Here is a 19153-nt window from a genome sequence, read left to right on the forward strand (position 1 = left end):
GCATAGCACAGAAACTTTTTTTTCTTTTTTTAAACTAGCAAAGGCTAAATCTACCACGCAGCAGAGTAAAGTGCCGCTTGTAGACTCCTCATTCCTGCCACACTGCAGGTCAGACGCACACTCCAGGAACCCGCCATAGTAGCTCAAACTGGCAGGCTGCCGCTAACTTGAGAGAGACAATTAGGTAGTTGTTTTTAGCTCCGTCTTAGAATCTTTTTTCTCAGGTTTTAGGTGGAAACTCTTGCCAACACGTTGGGTGCCATTTGTAGCTAGAGTTTCCTGCCTGGCCCAGTCAGGACAAATCTCTCTTACCCGCCAGTCCCATAGTCGCTCAGACCCAACCAAGAAAGCACACAGAAACTTACATTGTTTACAAACTGTATGGCCATGGCAGGCTGCTTGTTATCTACCTTTTCTATCTTAAATTAACCCATTTCCATTAGTCTATACTTTGCCACATGGCTTGTGGCTTACCAGTGTCTTTACATGTTGCTTTCCATGGCAGCAGCTGGCAGTGTCTCCCCCCAGTCTTCTACTTCCCAGAATTCTCTACTCTCTTGTCCCGCCTATACTTCCTGCCTGGCCACTGGCCAATCAGAACTTTATTTACACAGAGCGATATCCACAGCAGGAAATGTGTATTCCTTGCTTTAGAAAATGTTTTTCTAAAACAATAATAGGTATACCCCACTCCACGGGGCTGCTCTCAGGAGAGCATGTGTAGGAATAGCCCAGGCCAGGAGAACATCCTGCACATCTCCACCTAATGTGAGAAAGAGGGCAAGAGTCTCCTCAGGGCAAGCTTGACATCCTTGTTCCTCAGTGTATAGATGAGGGGGTTCAGGGTTGGGCTGAGCACTGAGTACAGCACTGAAGTCACTTTGCTTCTTTCTGGGCTGTAGCTGGAAGCAGGACTGATGTAGGCACAGAACACAGATGAGTAGAACACACAGACCAAGATGAGGTGGGAGGAGCAGGTAGAAAAGGCCTTCCTCTTGCCCTCAGCAGAATGCATGCGCAGGATGCTGGCAATGATAAAGCCATAGTGTAGTGGATAGCCATCCCAGCATTGGCCTGGAAGTTCCAACCTCCATTGAGGCTTCAGTAATGATCACGCCCACAAGGCGGGGCAGAGGAGGGAGCGGAAGACTGAGGAGGAGGAGGTGGTGGTGGCTCTCTTGGTTCCGGGACGCCGGACACTGGAGGTGGACCGAGCAGAGTTCTCCAGAGAACACCGCCGGACTACCCTATACCTTTGCCAGACCCTGCAACCTACCCCTTCATTTGTAAGTTACCCCACAAAATAAACCTCCCTTTTAACTACATGGAGTGGCCTTAATAATTTCACCAATATCATAGGATAATAGAGTGAGGATTAAGTTGATGCCTCCATAAAGGGCATCTGCCACAAGAGTCATAATGGTATTTATATATGTGGGGCTGCAGGAGAGGAGGGGGAGTGGGGGGATCTCACAGAAGTGGGTGATGACCTCGGGGCCACAGAAAGACAGCCGTGTCATCAGACCAGTGTGGAGAGATGCATTCAGAGCACAGATGGACCACACACCCATGGCTAGGGCCCCGCACAGGTGTGGGCTCATTCTAGAGCTGTAGTGCAGGGGATGGCAGATAGCCATGTAGCGGTCATAGGCCATGACTGTGAGCAGCAGCAGCTCAGAGGATCTAGACCACACAAGGAAGAAGAGCTGGGCCAGGCACCCCTTGAAGGAGATGGTGTTTTCATCAGAGATTAGACCAACCAGTGCCTTGGAGATGCAGACAATATCCATGGTAGCCAGGTTGCACAGGAAAAAGTACATGGGACTGTGGAGTCCAGTGTTGGAGGTGACCAAAGCAATGATGACAATGTTGCCTAGTAGAGCCATTGTGTAGAGGGTCACGAAGCAGCCAATCAGGAGCAGTTGTAGACTAGGGTGATCTGAGAAACCTTCCAGTACAAACTCTGTCACCATTGTCTCATTGGAACTAACCATGATTGTGGAGAGTATTCAGGTGATAGCTGTGTCTGCCAGCTTCTGAGAACATATTACTGTTTACCATGCCAAAGTCTGATTTTGAAACTTGATCATCTCAAGAGTCTCTGTTGTCTTTTCTTTTCATTGTGAATTCAGGTGATGATGGCTCCCACTAAGGCCACTCCACGTAGTTAAAAGGGAGGTTTATTTTGTGGGATAATTTACAAGTGAAGGGATAGGTAACAGGATCTGGGAAAGGTGTAGCACAGTCCGGCGGTGTTCTCTGGAGAACTCTGCTCCGTCTACCTCCACTGTCCAGGGTCCAGGAACCAAGAGAGCTCCTGGATCCGGATCTCAGGTCTTCAGGGTGTCCTCTCTCAGCTCCGCCTTGTAGGCATGACAGTTACCGAAGCCTCAAACGGGGTGGTATTTCCAGGTCAAAGCTGAAATGGCACATTATTTTGTGGGTATAGATATATATATTTAGAGAGAATTTTTATACTATGTGTGTTATCCCTATTGCAACTATTAATTCTTGATTTATGACTTCTGGCTGTGGACAACTACATGTGTATTAATAATGGTTTATCAAACCAATGATGTATTTTGTGATAGGAGCTTACTGTCAATATGCTTCTAATACAAAGCAATACTGTGGTGAAAATTCTGTTAAAGCAGAGTAATATATAAGAAGAAGAAGAATGTATGGGTTAAAATAATATACATAAAATAATAATAATGTATGTTAAATTTCCATTAAAACATAATATGTACAAGTATGATTATTTCTCTCTCTTAAATGATCAAATAAGAAAAGTCTGAGTTAAATGAATTACATAATATTAATGTGTTTAATACACACTGGGAAGCAGTCTAATAAATTCCTTCAATGCTTGAAACTAAAAGTATAATTTTTGCTAAATGACTATTTTAAATGTAAACAAATATGTGTTTTCTTATGTTCATTTAAATGATTGCCTGAATTACCAGTCTGAGAAGAGTGTACTAAAATCCCCCAAGTAATTTATTAATTTACTTATTCACTCACAGTTTTTAGTTAATTAATGTCAAAACTATACCATTAAACATATCCATTCCTTTATATATTTCTTTTACTTTCTTGTTATTTCTTGTTCTTAATATTGAAAAGTTTACCTTTGACTTCTACCAATTCACCTTTTCTCAGATTGCCTTTTCTTGTCTCCTTATTCCTTTTCTTCCTGTTCTTTTCTTCCAAATGTGTTGCTCTAGGCAATATTTTGCTGGATATTTGTTTATTTTTAAATTAATCAAACTACAAAGTCTTTTAAAGTGTTTTTAGAGCAGATGTTGCATGCTTCTTCTATATAGGGCCAGATAGTATATATTTCCTCTTGTGAGCCATATGGTTCCTTTATCTCAACTTTGCCATTGTAGGGTAAGAATATCCATGGACAAAATGTAAAAAGCAATGTGCCTAAAAAACTGAGTTGTAGCATTGGCCTGCGGGCTTATTGAATCTGGTTCTAGAGTCAATATGTTTATATTTATTGGAGCTACTACCAAATTGGAATTTATTTCCTTCATTATATTCTGTTTTTTTCCCTATATGTTCTGCTATTGCTTCCCTCTTTCCTTCCTTTTTTTTTTCCTTTCTGGTTAGATAATTGGATTGTGCTCCTATTTACATTCTTCTCTCAATATTTTGAGATAGTATTTTATGATTATTATCTCTTGTGGTACATCTTTTATCTTTGCAATGCTTCATTTGTATGTATACTACACATTCATGGTCACTCTAACATATTCCATTCAACATATATTGACACCTCCATTCCATTTTTTATTTAGATTTCCTCCTGTGATGGCTTGAATGAGAAATGTCACCCATAGTCTTGGGCATTTGAATACCTGTTCTCCAGTTGATGGGACTGTTTAGGAAGATTTAGAGGGTGTGGCTGTGTTGGAGGAGGAATTTTCAGAAAATGTGGCTTTATTGGAGGAGGCTTTGAGTGTTTAAAAGCTCATGTCACTTTGCATTTATGCTCTCTGCTTCTTGCTGGTGGTTCAAGATATATGAGCCCTCACTACCTAGCTACTATGTCTCCTCACCATGACAAATTCCGCTTTGGAACAGTAAAGCTAAATAAACAATAGCTTCAATGAGTTGCGTTGGCAATGGTATTTTATCACAAAAACAGACATGTAACTAACACAGCAGGCTTTGGGAGCTTAAGGCTTTATTTACTCTCCTTCCAGTTCCTTCTCTCTGGGTCATGCTTGCATTTCTTGAGGTGAACCCCCAGCTACCCATTCATGCTGTCATGCCTTCTGGTTTATGCTACTTGTCTCCACCAGGAGGGACTACTAACCCTCTGGAAACAAAAGCCCAAATAAATCCATTCTTACACAAATTACCTTGGTCATGGTACTTTATCATGACAATAGAAAAGTAACTGATACAGAAATTGGTACCAAGGAGTGGGCTATTAATGTCAAGAATATTACCATACTTTTTTGGACTAGTAATCTGTGGGGAATAGGCAGTGGAGCATGGTGGTTTGAATGAGATTTGTTCACCATACTCTCCAGCATTTGGTCCCCAATTGGTGCTGCTTTTGTGAAGGCTTTGGAGATATGCATTTGATGTTGAAATGTGACACTGGCAGTGGGCTTTGAGAGCCTTACTTTCAGTTTCCTCTCTGCTTAATGCTTGAAAGCCCTCATCTTACTACTCTTTCCACCATGCCTGCTGCTTGCTGCTAGTCATGATGGACACTTAACCATCTGGAACTGGAAGCCCAAATAAACTCTTTCTTCTAGAAGTTAGCCTCATAATGGTGTTTAATCAAGTAACAGAAAAGTAAACAATACACTTTTAAAAACATTTTATTTTATGTGTGTGGATGTTTGGCCTGCATGTATATCTGTGTACTATGTACAAGCCTGATGCCCATGGGTACCAGAAGAGGGCTTTAGATTCCATGGAAATGGAGTTACAGATGGTTGTGAACTAACACATGAGCCCTGGGAATTGAGTACAGGTCTCTATAAATGTAACAATTGCTCTTAACTGCTGTGCCATCTCTCCTGCCCAAATATTTAGGTTTAAAAAATATCCGTATGTTTCTTTGAGGATTCTGTTCTAATTCAATAGATGTTGATTGATGTCTAGTCTCTTGAAATAATTATTAAGAAAGGATTGTGGATATCTTACCTTGCATGTGACATAGCTTTCATGTATTTGGGGATCATAGTTATTTCTCCTTGGTGGTCTCTCCTTTTCTGTCCACTACTTTTAGTTTTGTTGAACTAAATATATGTTCAATATTAGTCTGAGTTTTTAAAAAAAGTTACTTTTTTTCTGGTAAAGTGATTGTTTCTATTTATATTTAGAGTTCTGGATATTTCAAAAGTCAGAATATACCTGGCTGTATGTTCTTTTGTGAGTCCTTTCTAGAAACCTCTGAGTCTTTTCAACGTGTAAACTCAAAAGTTTAAAATTATTTACCTAATGATTACTTCACTTTTCATTTTATGCTGTGGATATCACTCTGTATAAATAAAATGCTGATTGGCCAGTAGCCAGGCAGGTAGGACAAGGAAGAGGAGAAGGCTGGGAACCGGAAGGCTGGGAGGAGACACTGCCAGCCGCTGCTATGAGAAGCAACATGTAAAGACACTGGTAAGCCACAAGCCATGTGGCAAAGTATAGATTAATAGAAATGGGGTAATTTAAGGTAGAAGAAGTAGATAACAAGAAGCCTGCCATGGCCATACAGTTTGTAAACAATGTAAGTCTCTGTGTGTTTACCTGGTTGGTTCTGAGCGTCTATGGGCCTGGTGGGCGAAAGAGATTTGTCCTGACTGTGGGCCAGGCAGGAAAACTCTAACTACAGTTTTATTTTCTTTTTTACCTCTTTTTGACAACCACCCGTGAGACAGATGGCATAGTCTAAGCTGGCCTTGAACTGCAAATCTTCCTAACTCAACCTCCAAACTGATGAGATCTTAGATGTGTACTGCCACACCAAGATTATCACTTAGATTTTAAAACTATTATTTGCCTCTATTTTGCTTTGCACACCATGTGTTTCTTTTGCTTGTGTGTGTGTGGCACAGGCAATTATATGCACATTTACATGTGTTTGTGTATATATGTTATATACAGGTATACATGTACTTGTGTGTAAATGCACATAGAGGCCAGACATTGACATTGTGAATTTTTCTTGACTGCTCCAAACTTTTCTATTGATGTCAGGTCTCTCACAGAATAGGGTCCCACCTTTTTGCTAGTCTAGTTAGCCAGTTTGCTCCCAGAATCCCTTTCCTATGCCTCAGGAGTGTTGGAATTGTAGACAGGCTACCAAATCCAGTACATATTTGTGTGGATGCTTGTAGTCTGACTGTGGTCTCAGGCTTGATCAGCAAGGACCTTTTCTATTGAGCCATCTCAGTATCCTGTGACTTGTTTGTTTGTTTATCTATTTATTTATTTGTTTTTTTGTTTCTTGAGACAGGGTTTGTCTGTGTAGCTTTACGCCTTTCCTGGAACTCACTTGGTAGACCAGGCTGGCCTCGAACTCACAGAGATCCGCCTGCCTCTGCCTCCCGAGTGCTGGGATTAAAGGTGTGAGCCACCACCGCCCAGCGACATATTTTTTTAAAGAATGTTCTTCTACTTGGTCATCCCAACATTTTATTTGATTACAAAAATTAAATGTTTTTATTTTGTATGTATGAGTGGTTTGCCTACATGTATATTTGTGTATCACGTATATGCACATTGCCCATGGAGGCTAGAAAGAGGGCAATATATCCTTGGAACTGGAGTTTCAGATGGTTGTGAGCCACAATTTGGGTACTGGGTATTGAATATAGGTCCTCTGCAAGGGCATCAATTTCTCTTAACTTCTAACCCATCTAAATAAATAAATGCATATGTATGTATATATGTGCATAGATACATAGATAGGCAGATAGATAGACAGACAGACAGATAGATAGATAGATAAACATTTTTTTTTTAGATTTTTGTGAGTTAGATGGTTGTGAGACACCCTAATATGGCACTGGGAAACAAAATTGGGTCTTCTAGAAGAATAGTATTGGTCATAATCATTGAGTCATCTCTACAGCCCCTCATTTGATTTAAATAGTCTCATTTTCTACATCATTTAATCAAATGATTTTTTAAATGTATTAGCATTCTATACATACATACATACACACACACACACACACACACACACACACACACACACACACACACACACACATATACACTATTCTGATCACCTCCACCCCTGTTCCTTTCAAATACCTTTTACCCAGTCCTCTCCAAACTTCAGGTCCCTTCTTATTTATTTATAACTCAAATAGTCCAAAGTCTATGTACAGAAAAGTTTAGAGTTGTCTACTGGAGCATGTGCAACCAAAAACTGACCTTCCCTTTCCCAATAGTCATTAACTGCCAATAACTCCTCAGCTAAGGGTATGACCTATTGAGCACCTCCTCCATCTATGTTGGAATACCAATTAACTTGATTTTGTGCAGGTCTTGTGGAGGTGTCCTTGGGAGTTTATGAGTGTAGCAATTCTGTCATACCCAGAAGACACTTTTGCATAGTCCTCCCTCTTCTGTGATGGTCCCTGAGCCTTGAGGGAAGGGGATGATATAAATGTTCCATTTGGGATGAGTGCTCTGCTTACATTTATTATTGGTGTTCTTTTTAATTAGAGCAGGAAAATTTTAAATTTCAGGGACATGGAAATGAATTAAATTATATTACAAATGTTTTGGGGGAAATGTCATTTTTAAAGTAATATTAGAAACTATCAAATACAGGAAAAACCACAATAGACAAATAATCAATATCAATATGTCATCTTGTACTACAAAATTTATTCTTTATATTTGTAGGAAAAATTTCAAAGGATGACCTTTAACACTGTTCTCAAAAGTAATTTTCCTAGTGTCTACTGTGACTTTAGATCACATCTTCTTGAGTTCCAAAATGTATTGAAATAATTAACTGATTTATAGTTACTGTATCCACAACTTTAGGATTTTCTGAAAAAAAGTTCTGTGATATCACTCATGTTCTGCAGGACTAGACTCAGTAATACCAATTATATGGCACATTTGAGTTTCATGGCTGGATTTCTCCAAGGTTAAAGAGGATGAGCATCTATTAACTAGGTGATGAACAGGTTATGGATTTCAAAACTTTTCAATGCTTAGTAATTCCTACCATGTAAAATGACCTGCCTTTTATGAAAAACTACTCTTGACAGCAATCTAGAAAAGAAACTAATTTGAATAGGCAATTTAGTTTTTAATGTCTTATCAGGAAACATATTCTGTTCTTGATGCTATCTGTTCTGACTTGCCACTGTGAAACAATGTTTAATCCAAACTATAGAGGCCTGGAATAAGTGAAGGTCTGAAACTATTAAAAAACCTATTGCATTTAACATAACATTTGGTTTTAATACTCTTTTGATTCTTTTAATTTAACCTTTCTGGTAACCTAATGTGTTTGGGAATAACAGAATAACCAAAGGAAAAAGAATACTTAATTGAAGATCATAGAAATGTATATGAAAAAGAAATTTGCAAATATTATAATTTACTATTTATTAAATAAAACCTGTTTTGTTTCATTTAGTTACTTTCATAAAATATGTTTAGGACAGATTTTTCTAATATATTGTATGAGTTGTGATGTCCATTATAGCAGTAAGCAGACATATGTAGCTCTTATACACTCATTATGTAGCTATTTCAAGTAGAAATGTGTAGCTCACTAGCACAGCACTTGCTAGCTATGTGTAATGCCCTGAATTCCATGATCAGTACCCAAACAGAAGTGTACTGTGAGTGTAGAATCTATACCAGAATTTGAAGACTGAAAACAAATAAGGTAGTATATAATTTGTTATTAATAAATTTTGTACCATTTATATATTGACATGATAATTTCTCTTATAGTGGATAAATTAAAGTATATAGACAACATTTGTGCTAATTATTTTTCCTCTTATTGTAGAAATTTAAATAATTACAAGTTACATAAGTAGATTTCATTATCATTCTACTAGTCAGTGCTTATACAGAGAAAAGGGATGGACTTAGAGAAGTTCATCAAATGCTTTTGGTGTTATTACCCAGTTGGATAGACTTTCAAGTAGATCTTGGGTAGTCCAACAAAGTCAGCTTCTGGCCTTCCATCAGGAAAATGAGTATTGGTGTGCTGTACTCAAACCCCAGATAATTTTTTGCTTTTCATGACTTACTGTATCTGATAAATATTTGATGCCTCATAAATATTGATTAAATTGGTAATGACATACAGTTATATTTCATTAGCCTAAGATGCAAGAATTTTGTCTTCCATCCCAAGTTATAAAAAAACTAGCTCTATGACCTGATGCAAATCATTTCCATTTTTTCGTACCTGAGTTTTTTTTTTTTTTTTGGTAAAATTCAATTTATTATAAGTGAAGAATTTTCAATTCTGACACACTGTGGTTCTATCATGTGACTCCATCTTGTTAGTTTTCCTGGCAGTTAGAATTCTAATCTTTAAGGTGGCACAGGGTTCTCTGCTTTAGTCAAGATGAATTCAATTTGCAGTTATCTGGATATGAAAATTGATTATTTCTTTTTCATGAGTATTCTAACTTAGCAAGGATTTCAAAACCCATAAAAAAAAACTAACAGTCCATAATCCTCATTACATAAAAAGTCTCTTCTTTCTTTCTCCTCCCTGTATAAAATTAGACACTTTATCAATCACTTTTGTTGAAATTTATCTTTGATCTAGAAGTCACTAAACTGTTCTTAAAAAGAGCTCCCATCCTAGATCAATTTGTTGGGTCTTTTAGGCAATGTGATGGATTATTAGATATCATGAAAAAAATCTGTCAACACTTGATACTTTAGCCTATTACTCTATGTAATTCAGTTCATAACACCCTGTTTGTTCATGTTGACATATGTAAAGGAAAGTCCTACTTTAGCTCCCATACTTTCAATTAATGATAAAGAATAGAGCTGAATAATATGTGTTGAGAAAGAAATCACTTTAGTCATTTAACACATTTTATTGTTTGGCATTTTGTACTACAAGCCCTGTTCTTTATCCATTTATTCTAGTAGTGAGGAGAACTAGAAACACTCATGAATACTTCAAGTTCTTCAAGTATCAGTTGCTTTATTTTGTATGGTGAAAATTTATTTGACCTCATTAAACTAGATAATTTCCTCAAAGAACTAAATCATTAGTATGAAGGTGAAATGAGTAAATGTAACTATAAAATTAGGGCATATAACATATATAAGATAGATTTCCACTATAATTTAGAAAATGCAGGCTAGCAGCATTAGACATTATAGAAAACCTTAGTGTACTTCTATGCTGTCTTTTATCTAACAGTAGCACTTAGACATGGTTAAAAAGGGCAAGAAGGATGAATGATGCAAGATACAGTACAAAGAACACAGAAGCCAAGAGAATAAAATGTCAATATGATCCTAAGGGTTGATTTCCAGCTAGAAGGTTCATAACATAGAATTTGTCAGATTACTCCAGTTTTAAGGAAACTTTTATGAGAATTCCTGCACATTTGAATGACATGAAACATGTGACCAACAATTGTAGTCACTATTTTAAGAGAATGGGGAAAAGAAATTGACTTTCAGTAGCAAAATAACATAGTTATACTTAAGTATCATAAATGCCACAGCTGATGTAGGAAAGATGGTTCCAGGGATAAAGCTGCCAAACACTTGTCTCCAAGCCAAATGACTTGAGTTCAGTTTTCAGGATCCATATGTTTGAAGGAGAGAACTGACTCCTTCAAATTCTCATCAGACCTCTATTCATACTTTGGCATGTGTTTACACACACACACACACACACACACACACACACACGTGCACATGTTTTTAATTTAATCAAAATTTTAAAAGACAATTATAGAGTTAAAGAATCATTTAAAGTAATATTATGAATGCCAACATGAAACTGTTTAGAAATACAGTGCTATCTACTATATTTCTTTTGAGTTAAGTACATAAATGCAACCAGCATATGATTGATCACTCCCATAACAACTATGCCACTATTACATCAATAGATGTATCCTTCTAAGTTGGTCATTATTGAAGCTCGCATGGTTCAAAGCTGATGAGTGCTTTTCTCCTCTGGTAGCATGCATAGCACCTTCCAGCACTATGAAAGATGAAATTCCTAGTTGAGTACCAGCTTGGTTTCTCCATGTTATATGACCCAAGTATGTAGTGTCTTCAGAAATAGGCTCTCACTATCAATTTTTAGATAGTAACCAAAGCAATTACAATAGCTGCAATGTTTGGAGGACCTCGGGGACACTGCCAATGATTCCAAAACAAGTAACCAATTTCTAGCACTAGGAATTTTATCTGATAGGCTATTCTGTCTAGAAGTGGCACTACCCACCCCCATTTTAAGTAAGTCCATTACCTATCAGTCTACCTACCTGTGTATGTATGTACATGTATAGGTAGGAAGCTTCTACAGTATTTGATTTACTTATGACTATCTAAAAGATCTTTAGTGTTAGTTCTCTCTCTCCACACTTCATCCCCATATTGCCCTGCTGTGGAATTATCCTCTTGTACACTGTAAAGATTTGTCACTTGAATTGGCTTAATAAAATGCTGATTATTCAGTAGCTAGGCAGGAAGTATAGTTGGGGCAATCAAACTAAGGATTATGGGAATGAGAAAGGTAGAGTCAGGAGTTGCCAGCCAGATGCAAAGGTAGCAGGAGATGAATGTGCCTTGCTAATGAAGATGCTGCCATGTGGCAAAGCATAAATAGAAATATGGCTTAATTTAGGTGTAAGAGTTAGTTAGAAGACTGAGCTATCAACCAAGCATTTATAAGTAATATTAAGCCTCTGAGTCAGTTATTTGGGAAGCAGCTTTCAGGACAGGGAGTAGGTAGTCAGAACAGGAAACATCCAATTACGCTGCCCACCTATCTCCACCCAACAAAGTCCTTCATACTTCACTATTCCCCATTCTTCCTCCATACCACCTGCACTCCAGCTCTTTTCCCTGTAAACTTCCCACATGGTTTCCTGCAAGTTTCTCTACCTTCATGGGTGCTCAAATTTAAATACACATACCCAATGATTCGACAGTAGCATCCACATGTAAGAGAGAATATGTGATGTTTGTCTTTCTCAGTTGGATTACCTGGCTCAGAATAATAATTATTTCTAGCTCAATCCATTTACCTGTAAATATTATAATTTCATTTTTCTTAACTAGTGAGTAATATTCCATTGTATAGTAGAATTATATATTATCATTATACATTCATTAGTTAATGGACATCTAAGGCACTTTCCATTTCCTGACAATTGTGAATAGAGAGACAATAAACAAGGATGAGCAAGTACCTCTGTGATAGGAAATAGAGTCTTTTATGTATATTCCTAGCAGTGGTGTATCCAAAACTCATGATAGATTTATTTCTAGCTTTTTAAGCAACCTCCACACTGATTTCCATAGTGGCTTCACCAGTTTGAATTCCTAGCAATGAGGAATAAGATGGAATCTTTATTTTTGTTCACTTATTTTCCTTCTAGTTTTAAAGCTTGTTCTTAGCTTCTTCCTATATTCCCAACCTATATCCAGAAATAATCATGCCTGGCCCCAACTTAATGAATTTTTTTCCATGAAAACATTTCCTTTGGAGAAATATAATCTGGGCTTTCCAATGTAAAACAGTTCCACTCCATGAATTAATAAATCCTACTTTCTCATCAAAATGGAATGAAGATTCACAACAATCTATGTGTTGTGTATGTATGTATTATGCCAAAGTGTTACAAAATAATAAATAATCATTTATTATGTCTATGTGAGGTTCAACTTATCTAGGTTATTATTACCTGACCATATATATTACTTGACCATATTGGATATTTAGGAAAGATACTAAAATCCATAAAACAATTCAAATTAAAGCTAACAATTTTTTGAAAGAAAATACAAAGGATCAATAGGAAACGTTGCTTATTGTTGACAGAATTGAGACTTTTTTTTTTTCTCTTTGAGATGTTAACACCTAAAACTGTTACTGTTCTATTGTGGTCTTACCTTACCTACACTAATACATTACTAAATAGCTAATAAACTAGAATAGTATTTCTGCTCCTTTTGAAATTTAGTTCTAAAGAAGATAGCATAATACAACGACATCTTGGCTCACATCCTACTTTCCTCAATGAAAAGTTAACATACATTCAATTATCTCTATAAATCTATTGTATGAGTTTAATTCCTGTAAAACAGTAATATGATGGTCAGGGTTTTTTTTTTAGAGAAATGGATATCAGTTATGAATTTTCTCAATGATGCTCTGTAACACACTAAAAAGGTATTGCAATAAAACAATAAATACCTCCAACCTCAGCACCAGCACCTCTGCTGGACTCTGCCCCCAACTCAGGCAGAATGCAACTGCTTTGTTGCAAGCCACATCAATATATCCCTTAAAGAATACCAAGAAAGAAACAAAACAAAACAAAACAAAAAACAGTGGAAGGAAACTATTCAAGACATGAAAATTGAAATAAAAGCAAGAAAGAAAACACAAACTGAGGGAAATCTGGGCAAGCAAACATGAACTAAAGACATAAGCATTGCCAACAAAATACAAGAGATGGAAGAGAGAATCTCAGGCATTGAAGATACAATAGAAGAAATAGATTCATTGGTCAAAGAAAATGGTAAATCTAAAAAAATCTCCTAATGCAAAACATCCAGGAAATATGGGACACCATGAGACCAAACCTAAGAATAATAGGAATAGAAGAAGAATCCCAGCTTAAAAACCCAGTGAATATAATTAAAATCATAGAAGAAAAACTTTCTAACCTAAACATGCCTATAAAGGTACAAGAAGCTTACAGAACACCAAGTAGCTTTGATCAGAAAAGAATATCCCCAGACCACATAATAATTAATACACTAAACTTACACAACAAAGAATGAATAATAAAAGCTGCAAGGGAAAAAGGCTACTTAACATATAAAGGCACACCTATTAGAATCACACCTGACTTCTCAATAGATACCCTAAAAGCTACAAGGGCCTGTACTTAGGTTATGCAGACTCTAAGAGACCATGGATGCTAGGCCAAACTAATATACACAACAAAACTTTCTGCTGTGGATGATTGATTGATAAATAAAATGCTGATTGGCCAGTAGCCAGGCAGGAAGTACAGATGGGACAAAGAGAGAGGAGAAGTCTGGGAAGTGGAAGGCTGAGGAGAGGAGACACCTGCCTGCTGTCCAGGGAGCAGCATGTAAAGGCAAGTAGGTGAAGCCACAAAGCATGTGGTGACATATAGATTAACAGAAATGGACTGAGTTTAAGTGTAAGAGCTAGACAGTGGTAGGCCTGAGCTAATGGCTGAGGAGTTTAATTAATATGAGCTTCTGAGTGATTATTTTATAAGTGGTTGTGGGGTCTGTGGGGCTAGGCCAAGACTGGAGAACACTCTAGCTACAACTTTCCATAGATGGAGAAAACAAGACGTTTCATGAAAAAGTCAAATTTAAACAATATCTGTCCACAAATCTAGCCCTACAGTAGGTGCTAGAAAGAAAATTTCAACCCTAGGAAGTTAACTACACCCACAAAAACATAGGCAATAGATAATCTCACACCAGCAAAATCCAAAGAAGGGAAACACTACTACTACTACTACTACTACTACTACTACTACTGCTGCTGCTGCTACTACTACTACTACTACTACTATTACTACTACTACTACTACTACTACTACTACTACTACTGCTATCACTACTACCACCACCACCACCACCAAAAATAACAGGAACTAAAAATGAAAGGTCAACAAAAACCCTCTATATCAATGAACTCAGCTTATCAATAAAAAGACACAGGCTAACAGAATGGATATGAAAACAGGATCCATTCTTCTGCTGCATACAAGAAACACACCTCAACATCAAAGATAGATATTACCTCATAATAATGGTGTGGTGATATTTTATTTGTACTGAAATGTGATTTTATTTGTATATTAATAAAGTTGCCTTGGGGTCAGAGCAAGCCATAGCAGAAGCTGGGCAGTGGTGGTGCATGCCTTTAATCCAAGCACTTGCGAGGCAGAGCTAGGCAGGATCTCTGTTTGTTCAAAGATACAGCCAGCATGGAGACACACGCCTTTAATCTTAATACCAACCATAGAAGACCTAGAGGTCTGTACAGACAGGCAGTGACAAGGAGGTCATATGGCTGGTTTTACAACCAATGAGAAGGCAGAACAGAAAGGCTATATAAAAGACAGGACACAGGAAGTAGGCCTCTTGGGGAGAGGAAAGACAGCAGCAGCAGTGAAGGGTAAGGTTTTCAGCTCTCAGCTATTGCTCTGACCTCATGGCTTTTAACTCTGCAATTGGCTCTGTGTTTCTTATTTAACAAGACATTTACATCTACATAATGGGTTGGAAAAAGATATTCCAATCAAATGGCCTTAAGAAACAATGTTGTGTAGCTACCCTAATATCTAACAAAACAGACATCAAGCCAAAATTAATAAAAAGAGATGGAGAAGGCATTTCATACTCATCAAAAGAAAACTCCAAGATGATACTGTAATTGTGAACATCTATGCTCCAAATGCAAGTGCACCTACATTTGTAAAAGAAACATTACTAGAGCTTAAATCACATACCAAACCTCACACATTAATAGTGAGAGACTTCAACACCCAACTCTCACCAATAGATAGGTCTACCAGCCAGAAACTTAACAGAGAAATAAGGAAACTCACAGATGTTATGGCTCAAATTGACTTAATAAATATCTACAGAACAGTTCACCCAAACTCAAAAGAATATACCTTTTCAGTACCTCATGGAACCTACTCCAAAACTGACCATATACTGGACTGCAAAGCAAGTCTTAACAGATACAAAAAAATTTAAATATTCTCTTGTGTCTCATCATACCATTATGGATTAAAGCTGGATTTGAACAAAAGAAACAACAGAAAACCTACAAACTCATGGAAACTGAAAAACTCCCTACTGAAGTAAACTGGGTCAAGGAAGAAATGACTAAAGAAATTAAAGACTTTGTAAAAAAAATCAATGAAAATTAATTTACAACATAACCAAACTTGTGAGACACAATGAAAGTGGTGCTAAAAGAAAAGTTCATAGCACTAAGTGCCTTCATAAAGAAGGTGGAGAGATCTCATACTAGTGACTTAACAGAACACCTGAAAGGTCTAGAACAAAAAGAAACAAACTCACCCAAGAGGAGCAGGTGGAAGGAAATAATAAAACTCAGCATGAAGTTGATAAAGGATAAACAGAGATAGAATATCCAATTTAGCAAAATTAGAGAAACAATATAACATCAGATACTGAAGAAATCCATAGAATCATTAGGTTATACTTCACAAAACTGGGAAATCTAAAACAAATTAAAAATTTCTTAATAGATATGACTTAATAAAATTAAATAAAGATCAGACAAATAATTTGAATAGGCCTATAACTCCTAAGGAAATAGAAGCAGTCATTATAAGTCTCCTAACCCAAAAGATCACAGGGTCAGATGGTTTTAACACAGAATTATACCAGACTTTCAAAGAAGAGCTAATACTAATACTCCTCAAATTATTCTACAAAATAGAAACAGAAGGAACATTAACAAATTCTTTCTATGAGGCCACCGTTACCCTGATACTCAAACAACACAAAGACTCAACAAAGAAAGAGAATTACAGACCAATTTCCCTCATGAACATTGGTACAAAATTAGTCAATAAAATACTGGCAAACCAAATCCAAGAACACATCAAAAAGACCATCCAGCATAATCAAGTAGGCTTCATCCCAGACATGCAGGATGATTCAACATACAAAAAAAAAAATCTGTCAATGTAATTCACCATATAAACAAAACCAACAAAACCAACAAACAAAAAAATTATCATCTCATCAGATTCTGAAAAAGCCTTTGAGAAAACCAGCACCTGTACTTGATAAAAGGCTTGAAGAGATCAGGGATAAAATAGACATACTTAAGTATAATTAAAGCAGTATTCAGCAAGCCAATGTCCCATATCAAATTAAATGGGGAGAAACTCAAAATAATCCCCCTAAAATCAGGAACAAGACAAGGCTGTTCACTTTCTTCCTCTTTATTCAATATAGTACTTAAAGTTCTAGCTAGAGTAATAAGACGACTTATTAAACTTGATCTCTTAAAGGAGATCAAAGGGATACACATTGGAAAGTAATAAGTAAAAGGATAATTATTCACACATGATATGACAGTATATATAAGCAAGCCCAAAATTATATCAGAGATCTCCTACAGCTGATAAACACCTGTAGTGAAGTGGCTGGATACAAGATTAACTAAAAAAAATCAGTAGCTATCCTATACACAAACAATATATAGCCTGCAAAATAAATCAGGGAAACAATACCCTTCCCAATAGCCACAAATAACATAAAATACCTTGATGTAACTCTAACCAAGCAAATGAAAGACCTTTATGACAAGAACTTCAAGGCTTTGAAGAAAGAAATTGGAGAAGATATCAGAAGATGGAAAGATCTCCCATGCTCATGGATCAGTAACATTAATATAGTAAACATGGCCACCTTACCAAAAGCAATCTACAGATTCATTGCAATCCCCATTAAAATCCCAATACAATTCTTTAAAGGCCTTAAGAACAATACTCACTGTCATAAGGAAAAAAATAACCAGGCTAGCTAAAATAATCCTGTACAATAAAAGAACTTTCAGAGCTATCACCATTCCTGATTTAAAGCTCTACTATAGAGCCATAGTAATAAAAACTGCATGGGTTGTGCATAAAAACCGACAGATGGGTCAATGGAATTGAACCAAAGATGCAGACATAAATCCACACAACTATGGACACCCAATTTTTGACAAAGAAGCCAAAATTATGAAATGTGAAAAAGAAAGCATCTTCAATAAGTGGTATTGGTCTAACTGGATTTCAGCATGTACAAGCATGCAAATAGATCCATGTCTATCACCCTGCATAAAATTCAAGTCCAAGAAAGTCCTCAACATAAAATCCAGATACACTTAACCTGATAGAACAGAAAGTGAGACATAGCCTTGAATGCATTGGCACAGGAGACTACTTTCTTAATAGAATTCAAGATCAACAATTAATAAATAGGACCTCATGAAACTGAAAAGCTTTTGTAAGGCAATAGTGTAACATGAATTGTTAAACTTGTTAATAAAAATTTGGAGCCAGATATTGGGGTGTAAGCTTATAAAGATTAGAGAAACAGAACAATCCAGCAACTTTCTTACCTCTAGGAAATCCTCAGCCTCAAGAGAGAGACTTCCTGTTTACTCACACCTTATATAACTTTCTGTGCCCTGCCATCTTATTTCCTTCCTTGTGGTGGAATTTAAAGGCATGTGTCACCATGACTGGCTCTGTTCCCAGTGTGGCCTTGAACACACAGAGATCCAGATGGAGTTCTACCTCCCAAATCCTAGGATTAAAGCCATGTACTACCACTGCCTGACCTCTATGTTTAATATAGTGGCTGGCTTTGTCCTCTGATCCCTAGGCAAGCTTTACTGGAGTACACAATATATTACCACGTTTCCTCTTTTTTTTGTCTAAAATAATAAAAGGTTATAACTAATTTAAGAAAACCTATATACAATGAGTACAATAAAAATGTACAAATATATGCAGGCAATAAATACATCAACAATGTGTAGTCCATTTGAATTTGACAAATTCAGTCAAAATACTCCATTATCTATCCTATTTTGGTGACTCCAAAATGTACCTAGTTCATTCTCTATCCTAACTTGTATTACCAACCAAAAACTATCTTTTGATGTCTTTCAAACTTATACACTTTACACCTCTTTAGTGAGTTTCTTTCTGAATTTGTTAACAAGGAAAACTGTAACTATCTAATCTTTAACTCCCTCAGAGACCTGAGAAGGAAATGTTAACTGAGTAAGCAGGTAGTGCAAACAAACAACTTCCAAAAAAATGTGAGAAATGACAGAAACAGCTGGCTGCCTGGACAGTAACCCAAAGTTCCTCTGCAATGTTGGGGCATC

The 19153-nt window shown here is 36.8% G+C and overlaps 1 protein-coding gene across 1 annotated transcript; it reads right to left on the reverse strand.

The window, feature by feature from the left end:
* Positions 1–763: 763 nt before the first annotated feature.
* LOC118574413 (olfactory receptor 13A1-like) lies at positions 764–2012 on the reverse strand. The gene is made up of 2 exons (XM_036175311.1): positions 1360–2012; positions 764–1046 (listed from the first exon to the last, which is right to left on the reverse strand). The coding sequence occupies exons 1-2, from the start codon at positions 1992–1994 to the stop codon at positions 764–766; spliced, it is 918 nt and encodes a 305-aa protein (XP_036031204.1). The 5' UTR covers positions 1995–2012.
* Between the last annotated feature and the right edge of the window lie 17141 nt (positions 2013–19153).

Source organism: Onychomys torridus, chromosome X, assembly GCF_903995425.1.
Source record: "Onychomys torridus chromosome X, mOncTor1.1, whole genome shotgun sequence".
In the NCBI taxonomy this organism is placed as follows: Eukaryota; Metazoa; Chordata; class Mammalia; order Rodentia; family Cricetidae; genus Onychomys; species Onychomys torridus.

Bases quoted from the DNA above. Each gene is read 5' to 3' on its own strand.
- LOC118574413 (XM_036175311.1), bottom strand. From the start codon at position 1,994: ATGGTTAGTTCCAATGAGACAATGGTGACAGAGTTTGTACTGGAAGGT. The intron at 1,047-1,359 runs CTATGATATTGG...CTATCCACTACA, and splicing joins TTAATCCTCACTCTATTATC to CTATGGCTTTATCATTGCCA.